The sequence below is a fragment of the Peromyscus californicus genome, unplaced genomic scaffold (assembly GCF_007827085.1).
Source record: "Peromyscus californicus insignis strain IS unplaced genomic scaffold, ASM782708v3 Scaffold_4__1_contigs__length_199733344, whole genome shotgun sequence".
Taxonomy (NCBI): domain Eukaryota; kingdom Metazoa; phylum Chordata; class Mammalia; order Rodentia; family Cricetidae; genus Peromyscus; species Peromyscus californicus.
In genome coordinates, this window is record NW_026294562.1 from 56,633,563 (window position 1) to 56,654,115 (window position 20,553).

The 20,553-nt window shown below is 53.4% G+C and overlaps 2 protein-coding genes across 11 annotated transcripts in view; both read right to left on the reverse strand.

Annotated features, from left to right (window-relative positions):
• Pold4 (DNA polymerase delta 4, accessory subunit) overlaps nt 1–5,222 on the reverse strand; it is a 31,916-nt gene extending 26,694 nt beyond the window's left edge. Inside the window, exons 1-4 of one of the 3 annotated variants that reach the window (XM_052714679.1) lie at nt 4,916–5,218; nt 4,537–4,626; nt 4,224–4,335; nt 3,487–3,805 (exon numbers count right to left, since the gene is read on the reverse strand). In XM_052714679.1, the coding sequence (XP_052570639.1) occupies nt 3,769–3,805; nt 4,224–4,335; nt 4,537–4,626; nt 4,916–5,012 (336 nt within the window). In that variant the 5' untranslated portion in view covers nt 5,013–5,218 and the 3' untranslated portion in view covers nt 3,487–3,768. Of the gene's footprint in view, nt 1–3,486; nt 3,869–4,223; nt 4,336–4,536; nt 4,627–4,915 lie in introns of those variants that run through there. The other 2 variants (XM_052714680.1, XM_052714678.1) reach the window with 2 other exon arrangements.
• An 8,365-nt stretch (nt 5,223–13,587) lies between these two features.
• The window catches only part of Clcf1 (cardiotrophin like cytokine factor 1), a 28,973-nt gene continuing 22,007 nt past the window's right edge, over nt 13,588–20,553 (reverse strand). For 4 of the 8 annotated variants that reach the window (XM_052712792.1, XM_052712785.1, XM_052712786.1 and 1 more), the window contains exons 2-4: nt 19,533–19,690; nt 16,790–16,956; nt 13,588–15,052 (exon numbers count right to left, since the gene is read on the reverse strand). In XM_052712792.1, the coding sequence (XP_052568752.1) occupies nt 14,558–15,052; nt 16,790–16,942 (648 nt within the window). In that variant the 5' untranslated portion in view covers nt 16,943–16,956; nt 19,533–19,690 and the 3' untranslated portion in view covers nt 13,588–14,557. Of the gene's footprint in view, nt 16,635–16,789; nt 16,957–19,532; nt 19,691–20,553 lie in introns of those variants that run through there. The other 4 variants (XM_052712790.1, XM_052712788.1, XM_052712789.1 and 1 more) reach the window with 4 other exon arrangements.

The window sequence follows — 20,553 nt, forward strand, 5'->3', positions numbered from 1 at the left end:
AGAGTTTCTCTGTTTAGCCTTTGCTATCCTGTAACTCACTCTGTAGACCAGGCTGGCCTCGAACTCACAGAGATCCACCTGCCTCTGCCTCCTGAGTGCTGGGATCAAAGGTGTGCACCACCACATCAGGCTTAAAAATTGGCAGATTTTAAAAAGACAAAACCTCCAAAGCTACACAGAGAAACTCCCCGCCTCCCAAAAAAAAAGACAAAACACAGAACTCCTGAGAATACTCAGAGACTGCATCGGTGTGGCAGTGGAAGGTTTAAGAGGCAGGGACACTGTGAGCCCAAAGGCTCGGGACACATGAGGGTAAGCAGGGTAACTCCAGCCCAACAGGAGGCGTCACCTGCACTGGAGGCTTCTGCAGGATGGTCGCTCTAGGCCCTTACCCCAGATGCTCCGCTTCCTAGGAACGGGCACCTCTGTGTCTTTAGACTCCTAGGTTGCCTGGGGGCAATGCTTATATTACATGAGTTTTTTGTTTGTTTGTTTGTTTTTTAATTGTCCCCATATGTAGGCCTTATCTCACCAAGTCCATCCTAAACATCTGGAGTGCAGGTGTTTGGCTAGCCTGGTGGGGCAGCTGTGAACGCTGCTGCTAGCTTTGCTGTTTGCTGACTGTGCAGAGAGAGCATTTTCCCTCTCAGCCTCAGTTTCTTTATCTGTAAAGCATAGACAATACTCATCTAATGAGATTGTCCTCAGGTCTCAGCTGATCACATGCATGAAGTGTTGAGCACAGCAGGAAAGAGTAAGCACTTAGCAAACCTGCCACCCTGCCCAGCGGTGCCAGGCTCTCAGAGAGCATCTGCTCCTCCAGTATCCCCATCCCTCACGGCACCCCTCCTCCACCCACGACTGCATGTTCACAGTAGATTTACCTAGAGTTTCCAGACTTCCCTCCCTTAACACTGACCTCACTCACACACGTCCTGTCGTGGGGCACCACTCCTGATTGTATACACTGTGTAATTAAGCTGCTGTGCGACTCCATCTAAAACGAAGGACAAAAGCAAACTGTTCCTTTGATCTCATCCACTTTCTAGCCCCCACTCCAGTCTCCACTCACAGGAAAGTGTTCCTCGAAGAACTGCCATGTGCTCACGTGGGCAGCATACACTAACATTGGAATGGAATCTGTGAAGCACCCCAGATCTTTCTTTCCCATAGTCCACTGGTGGAGCCAGAAGCCACTTCTGCCGCTGTCCCTTCCCCAGCATAATACTGACTTTAGCCATGAGCCACAATAAATCTTTCCTCCTTTCAAAACAAACCCAAACCGACAAGCTCCCTGTGTCCAGCTCTCCAGGCAGCCTCTTGCCATCACACCACAGAGCTGTTCTTACCAGTTTCCAGGGACCTCTGTGAGGCTGAATCCAGCAGGACCCTCTCAGATTGCATTTTCCCAGCTTCCTGGGAACACCTAAAGGCTGAGACCCTCTGCCGAGACTCTCAAGCCCCTTCACCCCCTCTGCTGTTCTGGTCTTCCTGTGGCTCTACAGGCTCCTCCCACCCCATCTCCTCTGTTTTATCCTCCCATTCTTTGGCCTAAGTGTAGGGCTGGGCTGTCTGTGGATCCCTCTTCTCTCTATACCCCTACCTTTTCCCCCCAGAGATAGCATTTCACTGTGTAGCCTTGGCTGTCCTGGAACTCACTCTGGCCTGGAACTCATAGAAATCCTCCTGCCTCTGCCTCCTGAGTCCTGGGATTAAAGGTGTGTATCACCACCACCTGGCTCTCTATATGCTTAATATATTGTTAGACTGATTGATTGGTGGATTTTTCTTTAGACTTTTTAGGGTCTGTCTATGTAGTCCTAACTGTCCTATTAGTCTCTACATAAACCACGTGACCTTGAACTCACGGAGATCTTGAGTTTTTGGAGAAAGGTCTTGCTGCGTTACCAGATGGCTTTCGAACTTCAGTCCTGAATCAGGTTCTAGAGTGTTGGGGTTACCATGAGCACCACTGTGCCCAGCTCATTCTTGTGACCTTAAATGCCATCTGAAAGTTCCCCAAAGTTAGATCTCAAATCTAAGACCTCTCCAGACTTCCAGATTTACCGTATCTTCTGCCTACACCCCATCTTCACTAGGATGCGTTGCAAACACTTCAAATGTAACATATTGACTGGGGGTGTAGCTCAGTCATAGAGCACTTGCCTATTATAGGCAAGACCCCAGGTTCCACCCACAGCACTCCCCCAAAGCCAAAATGTCTTGGTTCTCTTCCTACTCTCCTCTTCCCACAGTCCTCCCTGCCACAGGCCTCCCTGCCACAGTCCTCCCTGCCACAGGCCTCCCTATCTACTATGAGATATCTGGTCTTCTAGTCACTCAAGTCAAAACTTGAGTGGGGAGTTGTTATTCTTGGCTCCAGGCCCTCAAATCCAGTCAAGATCAGCAACCCCTAGTGGTCAGCTGTCCCCTCAAAATCAAATCTGACCCCTTCTTGCCAGCTCCATCTCCCCACCCTGCTCCAAATCACCACTGTCCCCCTTTCCAGACAGACTTCATTAGCCTGCTGAGCAGAATGCTTTCCCCACCTGTCTGTTTCCCCAACTCCACAGACTGTTTCCACCCACAGCTGCAGTCATATTTTCAGAACATAAGTTCAGTGATGTCATTCCGTAAAGCCGCGCAGTGTCTCCTCTCTCTGTAAAATCCACATTTCTATCACGGTCTGCAGTGCCCGGCGGGACTGGTCTGCTACCTGTCTGGCCTCATTCCCTGCTGTCTTCCCCTTGTCCCCTGGGTTCTGACCTTCACATTCTTGTGTGGGTAGGCTGGAAGCGTTCCTGCCGCTGAGCCTTTCTTCCCGTCATTCCTTCTGTCTGGAACATTTACACAGGTACGAGCCTTTCCCCTCCTTCCTTCACGTCTCTTCTCCAACGCAATCTCGCTTCCTGTCCACCTCCTCCCAAATATCACCTCAGCATTCTCTGACGCCCTACAGACCCCCTCACCCTAATCTACTTAATGTTGACCACCACATGACATGGAACTAATTTCCATGCTCGTTTTGTTATGTTTCAGTGGTAGTAACACCCATGGAGAGCTACGGTGCCAGGAATTTAATAGTTGCTCATAAGCTGGGCACGTCAGGCAGGTTTTTTGCTGTCTTGTCAGGGAACGTGACTCAGAGTGCTTTTCTAAGTATTACCAGGGGACACCGAGGCTGCTCAGCTCTTGAAAAGACTGCCTTAGACAGATATGGAAGCCCAGTGGTGTAGTAACACAAGCCTTTTATCCCAGCACTCAGGAGGCAGAGGCAGATGGATCTCTGAGTTTGAGGCCAGCCTGGGCTACAGAGAGCTTCCAGGACAGCCAGGACCACACAGAGAAACCTTGTCTTGAAAAACCAAAAAAAAAAAAAAAAAAAAAAAAGCCAGCAACACAAAAGCCTTGAGCTGACTCTCTCTCCTGCCTGCGTACCATTTGGGAGCTGCTGGGTAGAGTAGAGCCATATTAAGGGACTAAAGGTCAGGATTTCAGGCTTAATATACTTTATTGCAAGCGTTAGTGAATTCCTTGATTCTCATCTGCCAACATGTGGCTTTGTGCCAGGCTGTGCTGGATTTACCACAGGTCAGAGTGTGGCAAGCATCTGGTGGTCATGATTAGGCTCTGGAGGTGTTTGGCTTCAGCTACACAGGTTCTCAGGAGCATTAGGGGCTTGTTGCTTAGACAGAGAAGAGGCTGAACCAGGAAGACCTCCACAGTCAGCCTGATGTTTCTCCAAAGCTGAGCTGAGCAGAGCAGCATCTACTGGCCATGGATTCTCTCCTGAACTTCTTGGTGGCTAGGAGGTGTTAAGGGAAGGACAACCTAGGTGGTACCTCAGAGCGGGTAGAGATGCCAGAGGCTGTGGACGATAGGGTGGGAGGAGGGATGCAGAGCAGAGTCAGTTCTATTCCCTGATGGACCTCAGCAGTTCCTAACTACTGCCTCTGGTTCTGGGGCTTTGGCGAACCCCTCGGTACTCACAGATAGGCCCATGGGCCCCGTATATACTCTTCCCCCACCATTAGCTCATAAGGTAAGGATCACTAAAGGGGTCTATCTGGAGCCAGGCACCTGGAAGACGCTTCTTGCTTGTCAGGAGGGACCCCTAAGTCTGTACCCTGTCTCCTAGTCAGGGCAGCCCCTACGCAGACCAGAGGGTGGTAACTCCTGGAGAAGGCCCTGGTTCCCCTGAAAGCTGAGCGGTCTGTCCTGACCTGCATTGGAAGCGGGGGTCTTCAGGGTGTGTCTTCAGCACCTGGTGCACCTCTAGGGGGGGCTTCAAGCCCATCTGCTCTGCCCGATGCCAGCGCTGTAGCCGTGTGATACCTGCCAGGGCAGAAAGAAGACTCAGCATGGGCAGAAGAGTTCAGGCTAGAGAATGCAGAGGGCAGTTTCTGGAGCATGACACATGTCAGGCTCAGGAGACCGTGTCCAAGAGTTAGGCAGGGACTTGGATTATTTCTGAGACACATCGATGACAGAACTGGTTCAGAGATGTGCCTGATGGGCTGGAGGTGGGGTTCTCACCTGTGCAAGGCCCATACTGCCAGGCCAGGTCAAACTGCCTCAGCAACTCCAGCTCTGCGTCCTCCTGGCTGAGGGACTGGATGTCTTCCCCTGCAATAACATGGGGCTCCTCAGGGCCATCCAGGCCTTTGCCCTACCCTGGAATTACAGCTGTGCCACTGTGTCCTGGCTATAGCCTCCTCACTCATTTGCCTTTGCCATCCTGCAGCCAGACAGCTCATCGGAAGTGCGAGACATGCTAGCTTCCCCTACTAGCCAACACAAACACACACACACACACACACACACACACACACACACACACACACGCACGCACGCACACGAGTCCTTTCTGGTCTTTGCTTGTCCACTCTTCCTGCCACTCCCACATTTCAGAGACCTAGCTCTGGTGCCAGCTCCCCCTTGCAGTGCCCAGGGGGCCCCTCCCTCTTCTTCACAACAGGGTAGGAGTCAGTGATGAACCGCTTCCGGCCCATGGCGGCCACCCAGGCAGGCGGAGCAGGAGGCAATAGCGGGAAAGAAAAGGCAGGGCAGCGGGCCTGTGAGAGACAGCTGCTGAGAGTGAGAGAGGGCCAGAGAGAGATGGGCCAGCGATGGACAGACAAGTTGACCCAGACAAGCAGAGAGAGGAAGTCCCTAGGTTCCAGAGAATGACGCCTGTCTTCCGCCCCCACAAGCTCGCAAACATCAGAGACCTAAGCAAATGGCAAGCGGCCTTTGTGGGGCGGGGCCCCACCGCTAGCCAATGGCAGTTGGCAGAGGGCAGGGGGCGGGGCAGCTGCTGCTGCGTTCGCAGCGAGGAGAGCTTAGGCGGAACCAAGGACCTGTCAAGATGCCCCAGACTTCACCACCTCCCCTGGTCCCTCATTGGTCCACTCGGGTCCCCAGGGACATATAGAGAGTTATCCTCGGCCTCTCACTTCCCGTTTTTCCTTCCTAGGCAAATGTTCTTTTCAGCCTCACTAATCCCCGTGGCCAGTTTGTAAGTCCCCTGAGCCCGGCTGGAACCTTTTACTCCTGCTGGTTGGCCCCAGAGCGTTGTGGGATCAGATCTGTAGGTCCAAAGAGAGTTTGGACGAATCCGGGCCCTTCCCTGCTCCTACCGGCCCCAGGAGACCTGGCTGGAGAAGCCCATGGGCTCAGAAGGCTCCTTTCTCACAGTCTGCTGGCAGAGACACTGTCCACCCAGCCCAGGCATGCGGTTGCTGTGTCCACTGTCAGGCCCGACAGCCTGCCGCTGTCCACTTTGCTAGTCAGGAAGATTCCATTCCAAGCAGGACGCCAAAAGTCTAGTCCCATGGGTTCAGATCCCCAGGCTGTTTTTTTTGTTTTTTTTTTTGTTTTTTTTTTTGTTTGTTTTTTTTTTCCTTTTTGGTTTTTCAAGGCAAGGTTTTTCTGTGTAGCCCTGGCAGTCCTGGAACTTACTCTGTAGACCAGACTGGCCTCAAACTCACAGATTACCTCTCAGAGATCCTCCTGCCTCTGCCTCGCGAGTGCTGGGATTAAAGGCATGCGCCACCACTGCCCGGCATAGATCCCCAGTTCTTAATTGACAGACCTGTTCTGTTTCTTATGAATGTGTATATGGGCAGAAAACAATATCATAAACCTTACCCTCATAGTGGACTTGCCATGTACCAAGTGCTGTCCTAAGTGTTTCCCACATACTAACTCAAAATAGACATCAAAAGAGTTTCGCGCCGGGCGGTGGTGGCGCACGTCTTTAATCCCAGCACTCGGGAGGCAGAGCCAGGAGGATCTCTGTGAGTTCGAGGCCAGCCTGGTCTACAGAGCGAGATCCAGGATAGGCATCAACACTACACAGAGAAACCCTGTCTCGGAAAAACAAAACAAAACCAAAAAAAGAAAAAGAAAAAAGAGTTTTGCAAGAGGGTGTAGGTAAATTGTGATCAGGGTTCTTAGTAACCCTGTGTAACTACCCTCCCTGTGCTCCAGAAGCTCACAGGCTTGCAGGGTAGAGGGGCATCTAATTGTCAGTCCTGGACGGGAGAGCAGAAGAAAGAACTCCTCAGAGCTAGAGGAGGAGGTAGGCATGGGGAGAAGGCCTCCAGGAGGCCGACTGCTGTAAACAGTGTCTCTCAATTCTCCACCCATGACCTTTGTCTTGGGGCTCCTCTCATGGCTGACTCACCCTGACTGCCACCTCCCCCTCACCAGCTTCCTGGCAGCGGGTGAAAGTGCTGGCCAGTGGGAGTCTGGGAACCAGCACTGGACTGACCCAGCACTAATCACCCTCTGGAGATCCCATCCAGTCCTTCCTTCCAGGGGTGCAAGGTCTAATGATGGCTGCTTGGAGGCCTGCGCCCCCTTCTCTGAAGCTCTGAGATCTGGCTTGGCAAGCACTGGGCCTCTCATGTGTGTGGCAACAGAGAAGAAGATCTCTAGCGAGGAGCCCACCAGTGGGGAGGAGAAGGCTCTGTCCCCAGGGGCCTCCCCTTGCCTGGCCTTCCCCATCAGCTTCTTGAGGAGGAGGGACTGTAGGCACACTGCAAAGACCTGGAAGGCCCTTCTCTGCCCCATTGTTTGGATTGGCCCAGGTCTGATCCCCCATCTGTCTCTTGGACAAGTGGGGCCCACATCTAGTGAGAAGGGACCCTGCAGAGTTGGGGAGGGTGACAGGGAGGATTCTCTACCAGGAAGGGAAGGGCATAGGTGTTAGGTCTGGTCAGGCTGAGTGCCCTATAGTTGGCTAGCTTCTAGGCTCTGTGGGACTGACCACTCCTCCCTAAAAGGGCCTCAGAAAGGGACTCTGGGACCGTTCCCAAAGGTATGTGGCACCCACTTCCTGAGTCCACAAAGCCCTGAGGGAGCAGGGAACCATGGGTGGGGCAGACCCCTCCTCATTCCTGGTCCCTCCCACCCCTGAAAGCTGATAGCCGTGGGGCCTGCCACCGCCCAGGGAGCGTGAAATGGGGTGTGCCGCTGGGCGGCCACAGCAGCTCCCACTGCTGCCTGGGCCCATTCCCCTCTCTCCTTTGGCAGCCCCTGACACCCCAACCTGCTCTGTGGAGGGCCATCCCTACCTGCTCCCCCTCCCAGCTCTGCCTGGCTCAGACCCAGCTAGCCTCTCCCACATTGTCTGGAAAGATATCTCCCATGGGCTTTAGCTTCCCTCAGCCCCAGAGAGAGGTCCAAAGTGTTTACCTGAATGCAGGGACCCTAGGACTGGCCTTCTGGCCTGGGGTGAGACAGCTCTCCCCAGGAAGCATGCTCTTTCTCCCAGTCAGCACTGAGACCACCCTGGCCTGCTCAACATCAGATGGTTCTCTCAGGTGTCTGGGGAAATGACTAGCTCTTGGCCTTCTATCTTTGTATGTTTTCCTCCATTCTTTCCTAATCTCATCCTTTCCTCCTGCCTGGAACACCTTGCCTGACTCAGGCAGCTTCCCAGGCCCATCCACCAAACTGCTGTTCAGTTCTCGGATTGGAGACCAGGTTGGTAGTCTGAGTTGGGGCTCAGTTCTGTCTTGTATGCAAAGTATCCTTGGTCAGCACTGACCCCCCTAAGCCGGTGATAGAACTAGAAGCAGTTAACTCTTGCACCTTGGAAAATACCTAAAACCTTGCCATGTCCAAGGTCAAAGTCCTGGGGAGACGAGGAAAGCAAATAATGTGAACAGAGAAGGCCAGCACCCTTCTGGGGCTGAGACTCACTGCTGACTGCTCCAGTTGGCAAGCAGATTAAGCGTGGCTTCCCTCAGTGTGGCAGTTGGGGTGGGGTCAGCACTGTACACACACAAACACATCCTGAAAGCCCCCCTCCCCAGTGTAAGTGGGTCATGTGGAGAGCGCCAGGTAGAGCTGAGAAGATGGGGCACGGAGAAGAGAGGACGAGCAGCTGCCCAGGGCTCAGTGGGGATGGAAGGGTACCCCACTCTATCCCTGTCTTTAACCCCACCCCTTCCTCAGGCCCTGCCACTCACCCTGAGCAGGAGATCAGTCCAGCTCAGGGGATTCTAGGCAGCCAGATGAACACCCCAAAAGCTTCTTACTCATCCCTCCCTTCATCCCTTTCCCATGTGCCACATTCCCTCAGCAGCCCCTTCCTAGTCTCTCCCCTCTCAGACACAGCTCCTTAGCCTGCTAGGTTCTGGGGTTCATGGATTTAAAGGTTGGGAACCTTGGAGAATAGGAAGGCTTCCCTGGGTCTCTAGTGTCCTTTCTGCCGTACCCAGGAATTTCCTGTACCCACTCCGATCAGCTCCCCTTTCACCTGGGTCAACCAACAGGTCAGAAGAAATTCTGGGGAAGATTTGAAAAAGCATCCTTCTGATCATTCCTCACTGTGGCCACCAGGTGTCAGACTTTGTCCAGAAGGGAAGAGGTCCTAGCTAGTCCCTAAGAGCCACGTCCTAGAGGTCAGGCAAGTTGGGGAGGGACCTCCAAGTTATCTCTGAACTAGCCAGGCTACGGACCCTGAAGGTTAAGATAAAAAGGGACTGGAACCCAGACCCACAGCTCTCTCACACTCGTTCCCTCACTACCTCTGTCACTGCCCTGCTACAAGGGTTTTGTCCCCTCCTACTAGGGAATTTGGATACCAGACTGAGTCAGGGAGCTCAAGAATCCAGAGGACAAAGGCAGGGGTAATTACGGCTCCAGAGAAGAAGGGAGAACTCAGCGGAAACAACCGTCAGAATATGCAGCCAGGCCTGAATCGCTGACCTTTGTGCTGGAGGCTCGGGGAACAGAGGGCCGCCCTCTGCCTTCTCCATTTTGGGTAGCTGTGGCAGTGGCAGCTGGTGAATGTGTTTGTGTTAAGAGAAGTGCTTGGATGAGTTCCCTCGCTGCTGAGGGGTCCCTGTGTCCTGGGTGCTTGTCATTCTCTGGTGAGCTATGTTGAGTCGCCTCGACCCAGAGCCTCCTCAGTGCTGGCTCTTAGCCTCCAGGAAGCTGCCTTTTCTCCTCGGTGCCAGTTTTGTCTCCCGTGCATCTTCTCAGACACAGGTGCATCTCCAAGCACTTAAGACAACAGCGAGGTTTCCAATACATATGTGTTCTCTGGAGACAAGGAGGGTGTCAGCCCCTTTCTTCTCCCCTCCTGCTCCCCCCCCAAGGACACAGGGCTTCTGGAGACCGTGCATCTAGGCAAGAGGTGGGGCAGAGTAAGAGGGGGCACTTTTCAAGACTAAGGACCAGCAAGACAGGATTGGCAAAGTCAAAGTCGGGACATGAGGGACCCCAGGGCGCTAGCAGTGGGGTTGTTGGGCAGTTGTGAGCCGTTGTGCCATACACTAAAAGCAGAGTAGACAGCAGAAGGACCAAGAGCAGGGAATGGACCGGAAGAGATGCTTCTTGTGGGGAGCGCTGCAATTCCCACGTACAGAAAGCTAGTGTGGGCTTAAAGTAGCCACAGGTGAGAACAGGTTCAGAGAGAGCATTTCAGAGCTTTAGTTCTCTCTCTCTCTCTCTCTCTCTCTCTCTCTCTCTCTCTCTTTCTCTCTCTCTTTCTGTTTCTAGTTTTTCAAGACAGTCTCTTGTAGCTCAGGCTGACTTTGAATTTACTATGTAAACGAAGGCTGGCCTTGAACTCAGAGATCTACCTGCCTCTGCCTCCTGAGTGCTGAGATTAAAGTCGTGCACAACACTGCACAACTCTTAAGTGTGGTCTTAAGAGTCAGAAGTCCAGGTACTGAGAAACCAATACACAAGTCTACCTGGACCCTTCAGTGTCATAGAGGGAGGGCACGGTCTCCAGAAGCCCTGTGTCCTTGGGGGGGAGCAGGAGGGGAGAAGAAAGGGGCTGACACCCTCCTTGTCTCCAGAGAACACATATGTATTGGAAACCTCGCTGTTGTCTTAAGTGCTTGGAGATGCACCTGTGTCTGAGAAGATGCACGGGAGACAAAACTGGCACCGAGGAGAAAAGGCAGCTTCCTGGAGGCTAAGAGCCAGCACTGAGGAGGCTCTGGGCAGGGGCGAGCTGTTTCTGGTTTGGTAGGAAATGCCACTAAGGGGACTCACAAGAAAAATGTGTCTGCTCAGATCATTTGGTTCTTCCCAGCAAGCACCTAGATTCTCTCCTTTTCGTCTCTTCAGTTCGTACCCCAAATCTCTCCATTCTTCAGCTACCACCCCCACATTTGGCAATAGCGTGTTTAGATAGCTTTTCTTTAAAACGGACTAACAATAAGCCTCCCTTTATACTGTCCCTTCATGACAGGACGCTGAGAATATGTATTCACTTCTGCGTTCTTCACACTGTATCTTTCTTGGACTCTCTCCTACTATTTCAAGGGTTCCTATGGGGTGGGCACGGTGGCACATGCCTGTCATCCAGCCTCAGGACACCGAAGCAGGAGGATCACTATGAATTTAAGTGAGCCTAGTCTACATAGCTCCCTACATCCCAAAACAAACAAATCACCTGTACTTTCCTAACTGCCTTAGTGTGTTTTCAGGGGTGTTCATCCAGCTGCCTAGAATCCTCTGCGCTGGACTGATCTCCTGCTCAGGGTGAGTGGCAGGGCCTGAGGAAGGGGTGGGGTTAAAGACAGGGATAGAGTGGGGTACCCTTCCATCCCCACTGAGCCCTGGGCAGCTGCTCGTCCTCTCTTCTCCGTGCCCCATCTTCTCAGCTCTACCTGGCGCTCTCCACATGACCCACTTACACTGGGGAGAGGGGCTTTCAGGATGTGTTTGTGTGTGTACAGTGCTGACCCCACCCCAACTGCCACACTGAGGGAGGCCACGTTTAATCTGCTTGCCAACTGGAGCAGTGAGCAGAAACCTCCACTTTCTTCTCTCAGTTTCTCTGGAGCATGAGACTGCTGATCAGCTCTCAACTTCTAAAACTCTCTTGTTTTGGACAGGTTTTATATCAGTTTAAATCGAATTACCAAGGACTTTACTGTCAGGAAATATGCTGAAACACTGTCTGGATGTACGGGTAGGCAGTCCTGGAGCCTGCCCTCAAAATGCTGTCTGCCTGAGGAGACTCACTTGCGTCCTGCCCTGTCTCCTCCACCTGTCCAAAATCTTCCCACCTTCTGAGAATGGTTTTGAATCCCACCCTGTGCTGTTTTCAAAGAGTGCACTGAGCGTTTGCTGTACCACGCACTATAAATACGTCAATTGCTTCAGGCACTGCTCCCTTCCCAAGTACCACAGCCTAGACCCTTCACCCCATTAGGTACAGCCCTCTGTCCTAGACTTACTTTTGCAGGGGTCTGCCTGCCTGACTCCCTACCCTTCTTGATATTCATTGGTTCTTTTTCAAAACATCATGTGGGTTCCAGAGATAAAATTCAGGCTGTTTGGCTTGGCCACAAGCGTCTTTACCCACTGAGCCATCTTGCCGGCCCATTGCCTAGGTCTTTCTCCATTTAAGCAAATCTGCCTTGTGGCATCCTAGCATTTCTGGGAGATGGTCCTACTCCCTTTTTTAATTGTTTTGTTCCCCCTTACAGAATACACCTTTAGGCTGGAGTCTGAGCTGGGTGCTAAGAGCAGAGCACGGTGGTGTATGCCTGTTAGCCCAGCACTGCAGGCGTGAGGGCAGACTTCAAGTTCAAAGGCAGCCTATGTCACAGAGTGGGAAAAAAGATGGGGGAGGAAAAGGAGGGAGAGAGAGAGGAGAGGGAGGAAGCGGGGAGGGAGAGACAGAAGGAAAGAAGGAACAGAGGAGGAGGATACTAAAGAGAAAGACTTGGAGCCTCGTGAACTCCTCGAAGAACCTACTGCCTTCCTCCGAGCCCATGTAATGTTTCCGTATCACAAGCCAAGACGCTTTTACCTGTGTGTAGAGAAAGCCCTGATGCCCTTTCTAGTGTCTCAGGCAGAGGCAGAGTCTTGTGAGTGTCTGGACAGGTGTCTCAGTCCATAGAAGCAGGGCCCGTTCCACTCGGGCCAGGTGACTCTAGGACATGACACTGAGGTTGGCCAGCCCGTGGGCGGTCAGAAGCTCCTCCATGGTCACCCTTCTTTCTCCCTTTTCTAGGGGTCATGCACTTGCCTTACCCACTACATCACACGAATGTGCTTCTACACCTCGTTATTTCAGGGAAGCTGGTCTTTCTTCCCAAGGAGATTGCAAGTTTCTTAAGGGCAGGAGCCAAGTTAGGCCTGAGTCTTCGTTTGGCTTCAGTATACCCAGCCAGCAGAGTGGAGGGCAGGTAATGAGGTCTTTAAAGTATCTGTCAACTGACTGGCACTACCATCATTTGTTACTTCCTTCCTTAAGGCATTATCTTTAGGAAGCTCTTCTCATAAAATATCCATGTGTTTCCTGGGAGCAATTAACCCATGAATTTATCCAGTAGTTCATAGTTAGAATGTCATGGCATAGGGGTGTGTTTCAACTAATCAGTAATTACTACAATGGCTGCTGCTATAGCCAAGTACCTTTAATATTTCTAACAATTGCATAAGCATATTTAATTATCCCCATTTTACAGATAGGGAAACTGAAGACAAGAAAACTTTGTCTAAGGCCATCCAGCTAGCAGGCTATAAAATGATATTGGAGCTTAGATTATCCCTCCCATCCATCCCATTCTCTTGCAATCCACTAAGCATTCTCTTCCTCCAAATAGGGTTTTACATTGGAGGGAAAAGAACAGACCCATAACAAAGAACACCGGCTTGGCTAGTGTCCACCACCCTCCCTAGGAGAAGAGTGGGTGAGGGCTCCAGGAAGGCAGCCACTAATGGGAGCCCGGGGGAGTTTGGGGCTGCATGTCAGGGGTTAGCGATTAGCAAGAGTCAGAGGGGAGCGTAACAGCTCTCCCACTGTGCAGGTTGAACTGGAGTGGAGAGTTCAAGGCCAGACAGGCCTGGGGGACCAGCAGAGCAGTCCAGAGGCAAGGGAGACTAGCAAACGTAATACACACAGCTTCGGGAGGACCGAGGCATTTCAGGTGTGGCAAAGGGATGGATGGGTTCCAGGAGCCTGTGTTGCACCAGGACCAGCAGAAAGAGCCTGCACCCCAAGCTCTGTATACCTCTAGGTATAAGGAAACAATGGGAATTGGCAGGCAGGGCTAGGGTCACCAGCAATGTGCCCCAGGAAGACTGTCAGGCCAGGCAGAGTCCAAGTTCTGGGGAAAGCATTTTATTTGTTAATACAAGAATAGAAATTCTGCAATAAATATCATCTAATAAATAACATCTCCAAATAAATAAATATTAATACAACAAACTTAGAGTCATGAGTGGGTGGGGGCTGGGGGTAGGGCCTGGGGAGCCATCCCCCTCACCCCACAATGCTACTGCAATGTAAACTTTCAGGAAACCCTGTGGCTGTGGCTGCCCTCCCCAGCCCAGGCAGCCACAGATACCCTGGGAAAGGGGTGGAGAGGAGGCACCGAGATGCCGGCAAGACAATTCAAGGCGAGGTCCTGATGCTCCACATGGCTTCTGTTTTCTGCCCTGTGCCACCAACGGCCTTGGCGACTGCTGGGTCTGGTCTGTCCCTGCCCTGCTCTCTTAGTATTACATCTTCTGGTTTCTAGACCACCTCCAGCACAGACCCTACCCCTCCGCTTTCTATCACACCCTTCTTTAGACTGGCCACCTTGTTTCCTGAACTGGATATGTAGTTATTGGGGTAGGGGAGCAACACCCATCCAAGGAGAGGGAGGGAAGCCAGGGGGCTTTACCCCAGAAAGGCACAAGCTACGGCGGCCCCACCCATGCCCTCCAGGTGTGCTTCTGCAAGTGCCACATGAGGAACTGAGTGGGCACTGGCAAGTGGCAGGCAGAAAGCGGGAGGCAGGGAGTATCTTTATACCCACCTGAGCCATTCCACTCCCTCAAGCGTTATCTCTGTGGCAACAGGATAATGCCCACTTCACCTTTTCCCCAGACCCTAGGACTCTAGGAGCTGGTCAGGGGACAGGGCTTATCGAGTTACACTCCCCATCCAAGGCAGAGGAGGACTGAGTTCCCACTGTCTGTTTCCTGGCTCAACAAATGTTGGTATACAGGTTTGTTTTTTCCACCCCAGAATGGAAACACAGCTGACTGGGGCAGGGGACTGGGAGGAGTTAAGGGTCAGAAATCAGAAGCCATGGGCCTCCAAGTGCAGGGTGACGGAAGCTGCCGGTGGCTGCATCTTCTTCTTAAGCCGGTTGAAGTCCTTGGCTGAACGCCACAGCCAGGTCTGCAGCTCCTTCAGCAGCCAGAAGTCATCCATCTTCTGGAGGAAGTCACTGTGGGCAGGGCCAGGGGCCCAGGCTGGCTCAGTCCCTGGCAGAGGCTGGGGCAGTGGGTAGCCGAGAGCTGCCATGACACCTGCAATACTGCCCAGCAGGCCCTGGAGACTGGTGCAGAAATGGGCCAGACTGCGCCGGAGTTCGGCGGTGGCAGCTTGCCGGTTGAGGCCGCGCAAGTAACACAGGAGGTGGCTGTAGGCCTCATAGTTCTGGGTCAGCCGCAGCTTGTCACTGAGGCTTCGCCACACTTCCAAGTTGACAGTGGCCTTGGGCAGGGTCTCGGCCCCCAACCGAGGAGGATTGAAGTCGGGCTCGTTGAAAGGGGGCCCCAGGTAGTTCAGCTGTGAAAAGGAGAGGGCGATGGGGAAGGAGGAGAGCAGAGCTGCCAGCCTGCCACCAGAGGGATACCTCCTCCCAAACATGGTAGGCCTCTGTTCACAGACCTCCTGAGTTTTTCTAGCCCACTGTGTCACTTGCATGGAGGTGACAGGTGAAGCAGTGGGGTGATGAGCTCTCCTATGGAGAGGTGTAGAAAGAGAAGATCACCAAGGAGCCGCTCAGGAAGGACCAAGGACGTGCTGATTGGCTGGGCGGAGAGTGCCCACCACAGGGCAGGGCAGAGAGGAAGAAGACCCCGAGGAGCCCGGAAGCCAGGCTGGAGAGGTAGAAGGTGGCCTCTGAGAGTTCAGGCCAGGGAAGAGCTCCGCAGGGCAATTGCAGAACGCGAGAGGGAGTCGCAGAAAATGCTGTCGGGTTTGGTGAGAAGATGCTTGATGACCTGGGAGAGGCGGTGGCTGTGGCCTGGAAGCCAGATCGCAGGGGGTTAAGGAATGAGTGGGTGGAGAGGAAGTGGAGGCAGAGGGTGTAGACGACTCCTTGAAGAAATTTGGCAGAGAAAGTCAGGAGAGAAAGGGTCGGGAACTAGAGAGGGTAGCAGACTCAAGCTGAGGTTTGCTGCGCAGGGAAACCAGCCAGAAGAGAGTCTGTATCGAAGGCCGAGGGGTCTGGTGGCACCAAAACTCCTCTTCGGTAGGCCCAGTTCCTCAAGCCACAGGGACAAGGGATAGGGGATACTCACCAGCACCCCAGAAGAGGGTTCGGCTGCTAGGAGCAGAGCTGTAAAGGAAGAAACTGAGGACATCTCAAGAGGGATAGGAGAAGGGCATGCAAGGCGGTAGAGTAGAGGGAAGAGGGCAAAGCCCTTGCCAATGCCTCAGGGGATCGGCCTGAGGCCCAGGGAAGGGGATGTGGGAGATGTGCAACTGGGAGGGAGAGAGAAGAGGGGCGAGGCCTGGGAGAGGCAAGGGCCCAGGGGGAGGTTCGCACGCTGACAAGCACAGAGACAAACTAATTTCCTCGGTGTATCCTGGGGCTGGAGCCAGCTCCCCCGCCACCCTCCTCCCCTTCTTCCCTGGCTCAGGAGTAGGGTCTGGGATGTGGAAGAGGAACACGGGAAGAGGGGGCCTGCTCCCCATGGTCTTCAGAGCCTCCTCTTCCCTTCTCTCCTGGGCTCTAGGAAGTTCTCTGGACTACCCTCAGATTCTTAGGGTATAACCACCCTCCATACCCTGAATCCCTTGCTGTCACTGCCCTGGATTCTTTGTAGACCCCTCCTCCGACACCCCCTAAGAGGCCTGTGAAGGATGGGAGAGGCAGACAGAGGGAGGCCCATGGGTCTAGAGCAGCAGGGCCCCAGGTCTGGGGGTAGAGTCAAGCTGGAACACAGGCATAGAAGGTGGGGCCCCTCCATCCCCACCCAGCCCCGCCCTTGCAAGAGACACCACAACACGGTGTAAACAGAGGAGACTTCCCCAGCCCCCAGGGGGAGGCAGGCAGCTGGGCTGGCAGCCAATGGGGCAATGGGCCAAGGCGGGTTCGAGGCCTGCCCACATGCCTTGTCCTGGGGCCAGGATGGGGGGGCACCTGAGAGGGAAGGGCAGGAGATAGGCCAGATGGAGAAACCCAAAAGGCCTCTCTCATCACCCCATCATTCACCAGGACCCCTGCACCATGCTCTCCCCCCCCCCCAAAAGCCTCTGCTCCCTCTACCCAGTGCCCAAAGTGAATGGGATACTCACATAGGTCCCAGCCAAGCTGCGGAGTTGGTGCTCCAGGTAGCGGGTGAGGTCATAGGTTTTCTGGATGGAGGGGCCAGGCCCTGGATCTCCTGTGCGATTAAGAGCTGGTACTGCAGGGAGGTGCCAGAGCACCGTGCATAGGCAAGCTAACATCCCCCACGAGTCCCCTGTGGACAGGATGGGCAAGAAGTATGAGGGTGGGCCCAGGCCCAAGTGGGGAAACAATTGGCAGCCCCTCAGGTGTCTGTCCCCACCTTGGGCTAGGAAGGGGGGTGAGGATGAGAGACCAGATGGGAGGTGGAGGGGGTGGGGGAAGGGAACCACGTCTGGTCCAAGAGTGGATGTGGAGGTATGTCTGCAAGGACGAAGGCCTGGCATCTGTGTCCATCAGTAGATACTTGACTGCATCTGTCAGCTCAAAGTCTTCGGCATGTATGTCACTCTATGTGCCAAAACTGTGTGCGTGTGTGTACTGAGAGGGGCAGGCCAGGCCTGAGGGACCTTATGTCAGTATGTCGAGTTCCAGGTGTGTCCCAGCCTCTTCTCCATGTCTTCTAGTCTCACTGCAGCAGGAACTAAGGGATGGGACTACGGCCTATGTTAATTCTGGCAAGCGTGAGCACGAGCCCTGTGGAAGAGTGAAGGGAGGCAGCAGCACGTGAGGCAGGAATAGGGTTCCGCAGCCAAGGTCAGCCTGAAGGGTCCAAGAGGGTTTGTGGAGTGAGAAGTGGTGGGTATACACTAGGGTACAGCTCCTGGGAGTGAGAAGTAGTGGGTATACACTAGGGTACAGCTCCTGGGAGTGAGAAGTAGTGGGTATACACTAGGGTACAGCTCCTGGGTGTGATGAGGGTCTGAGGGCGTGATCTGAAGGAGACGTAGTGTTCCCCTTAGTAGCAATATAGAAGTCTGATACCCCCCCTTTTTTCCAGTAGTGCTAGAATTAAACACAGGGCCTGTACATGCAGGCAAGTGCTCTACCACTGAATTACAGCCCCAGCTCTTCTCTGTTTTTTGAGACAGATTCTCCCTAAGTTCCCTACTTGTGAACTTACGATCCTTCTGCCTCAGCCTCCTGAGGAGCTGGGATTACAGGCCTGTACTAGCGGCCCCTGCCAACGTCTGCCCTGTCTGTATCTGGAGTGTTGGAGGGGCAACATCAAGGGGAAAGATGGGGGTTTGAAGAGTCAGGCTGGTCCGCAGGCGACAATGGAGGGCTTGTGTCCCAGAAACCAGGAGTTGAGGCCGGCAGAAGGGCCAGAGTCAGGTGGGAAACACTTTCCTAAAGGGCTTTTTAGGTGACGTCCAAAGATCAAAATCAGTACCCATCTGGGCTAGGATAGGGTGGGAATAGAAGTAGCTGTGGGCTAGGTTAGGCTGAAGGACTAGGCTAGTCTTAACATTTCCGATGAATTTAGACTTGGGATTTGGTTGAGTGAGCGTGGTTGAGATTTGAGTCCAGGAAGGGGATGTGGTTACGTTTGGGCAGGCAGAAGGTTAGTTGGGACTAAGATCTGTGAATTTGTTGCTTTACACATCAGATGGAATGGTGTTTGGCAAGTCACAAAAAGCAGGGATAGTTTGGGTTTTAAGCTTGGATAGGTATGAGGTCAAGTGGTTTCTTTACTCTAGTTTACATTTTATACTTCCAGATTTTTCTATAATGACATGTTTCTTAGAAACAAGTGGATAGGCTTAACAATTTGCCTGTATTCAGACTCGGGACAGGGTTTGGATGTAAGAAGCCATGAAGACAAGATTAAGGTTAGAGTCTGTCATATGCTGAGCCTATAGAAGTCACTGTTGGGACTCTTCGTCACATACAGAATACAGGAGGCAGCTGAGGGCTTCAGCTGTGGCATGGGTACTCAATACAGACTCTCAGGTGCTTGACAAAGTCAGCTTTGCAGGTGGAGGGAGCATGGGAGGAGTGTGTATCCCATCACAGGCATGAAAGGGTCTTAGCTTGAGTGTGTGTGCGCACGTGTGCGTGTATACGTGTGCAAGTACACATGTGTTTTCAGACAGCAGGATCACACTTAACTGCTCCCCGGACAAACAGGCTCCACTTCGCTTCCCCCTATGTGTAGCCTTGGTCCTTCCTTGGTCCTTGCCATCCCTAGTTCTTACCTAACTCTGTTTTCCTTTCTAGTCCCTGATTACCGAATCCCCAAATACGTCCAAGTTCTCCTCCTCTGCACCAAGCCTGGGCATCTGGTGAAGTCCCCTGTAGGAGCCTGTGCGTATCTCCTAGGGTTAGTTTTGGAGACTGGAACCATCATGAGCTGAGCAGTAGCCCTTCCAGCTTTGAGACAGCTTTTAGGATGAAGTATGGTTTTGCTGGAAGTTAGTGGCATTGCCAAAGTCCTGCCAAAGCAGAAACTGGAGGCTTGGCTGGCCTCTTCACCCCTCCCTGCCAAAGGCAGCCCTGTCATCCAGAATCCTGGACTAGGCTGTCTGCCCCGTAACTGGAGGTATAGGCAGGAGCCCAGCCTGGAGCTTGTTTCCTCTCCCTTCCCGGGCCCTGTGGGACATCCCTGGGGAGAATAGCTCCTTACACAGGGGGCAACAGGAGGAGAAGAAGCCTTTGGATAAACAACAGCTAAGTCATCTGGGCAGAAAAACGGCTTGTGAAATTAACCAGACGAGGCCGGTGTTTCCAGGAATATTTCAGTTCTGAGGTAACTGTATCACTGCAGGCTGGGGGGTGGGGGACACCAGAAAGCAGAAGGAGCCTACTGACCAGTCCTGGAGAGAAGCAGAAAGAAGCAGGAGTCGTAGGAATCAGAGTGGAAGCCAGTAGAGGAGAAAGGACAGGTGAAGTACAGGACTCTGCTGTCCTGTGGCAGTTCTGATCTCGGGCAAGATGTGCTCGACTCTCCGGCAGCCAAGCTGGAAGGCCTGGACAGAGAACACCTGAGCTTAGTTGTGAGCACTGAGCCAGGGGCTCCCAGTGCCCAGGGGGCAGGTCTGGTAGAGCCCAGCTCTCTGCTTCCCTCTCTAGCTCATGGTATGCAGGTGGACCCCACCATCAGGCTGCATCCCAGCCCCTCCCCCAGCCTGGTCCCCAGCCCCAGCCCTGCCTCTGGCTGCTGCCCACTGATTGTTTACATCCCTTCTCCTTGTGTTTATAAATCCGGCTGAGCACGTGAGGAGCTAATGAGTGCAGCTCACGTTTCCTGCTGCAGCACCCCTACACCCCCCATCCTGGCCCCTGCCAGGGCCAGCCCCTAATTCTATCCAGATCCCTGGGCCCTGGGAAACAAGGCCCCCCCTCATGAACACACACACACTGCCTTAGCCCCATCAAGCCCAAGGGCCACCCCCACATGCTACGCAGGCAGGCTTTAGCCAACCTCCCCTCAGCTCCTGGCCCATCTCATAGGCTGACCACCCTCAGTGAGGGTGGGGGGCTCAGCAGTGCAGATGTCCAAGGTTGATGGGGGAGACCGCACCTGGGACTAGGGGCTAACAGCTGTAAGGGCTGTAGCTGGGTCCAGAAGTCCTATAGTCTAGGCTGACTATGCGAGCCAGAGGAAAGGTCCTGCCCTCAGTCCAAATCATAACCAGCATCTGGGTGACCTTGGAGAAGTCCACTGAGGGGAGCTGGAGGGAGTAGCCTAAGAAGGGGTGTGAGATCCAGGGGTCCTACCCAGGGAAAGGCCTTTCCGTCCTCAAGACTGGTTGCCCCCTTCTATTTTTTTTTCCTTCCTTCGCTTCTGCCTTCTCAGGTTCCCTTCCCCCAAGGCTGCTGAGGAACGGGA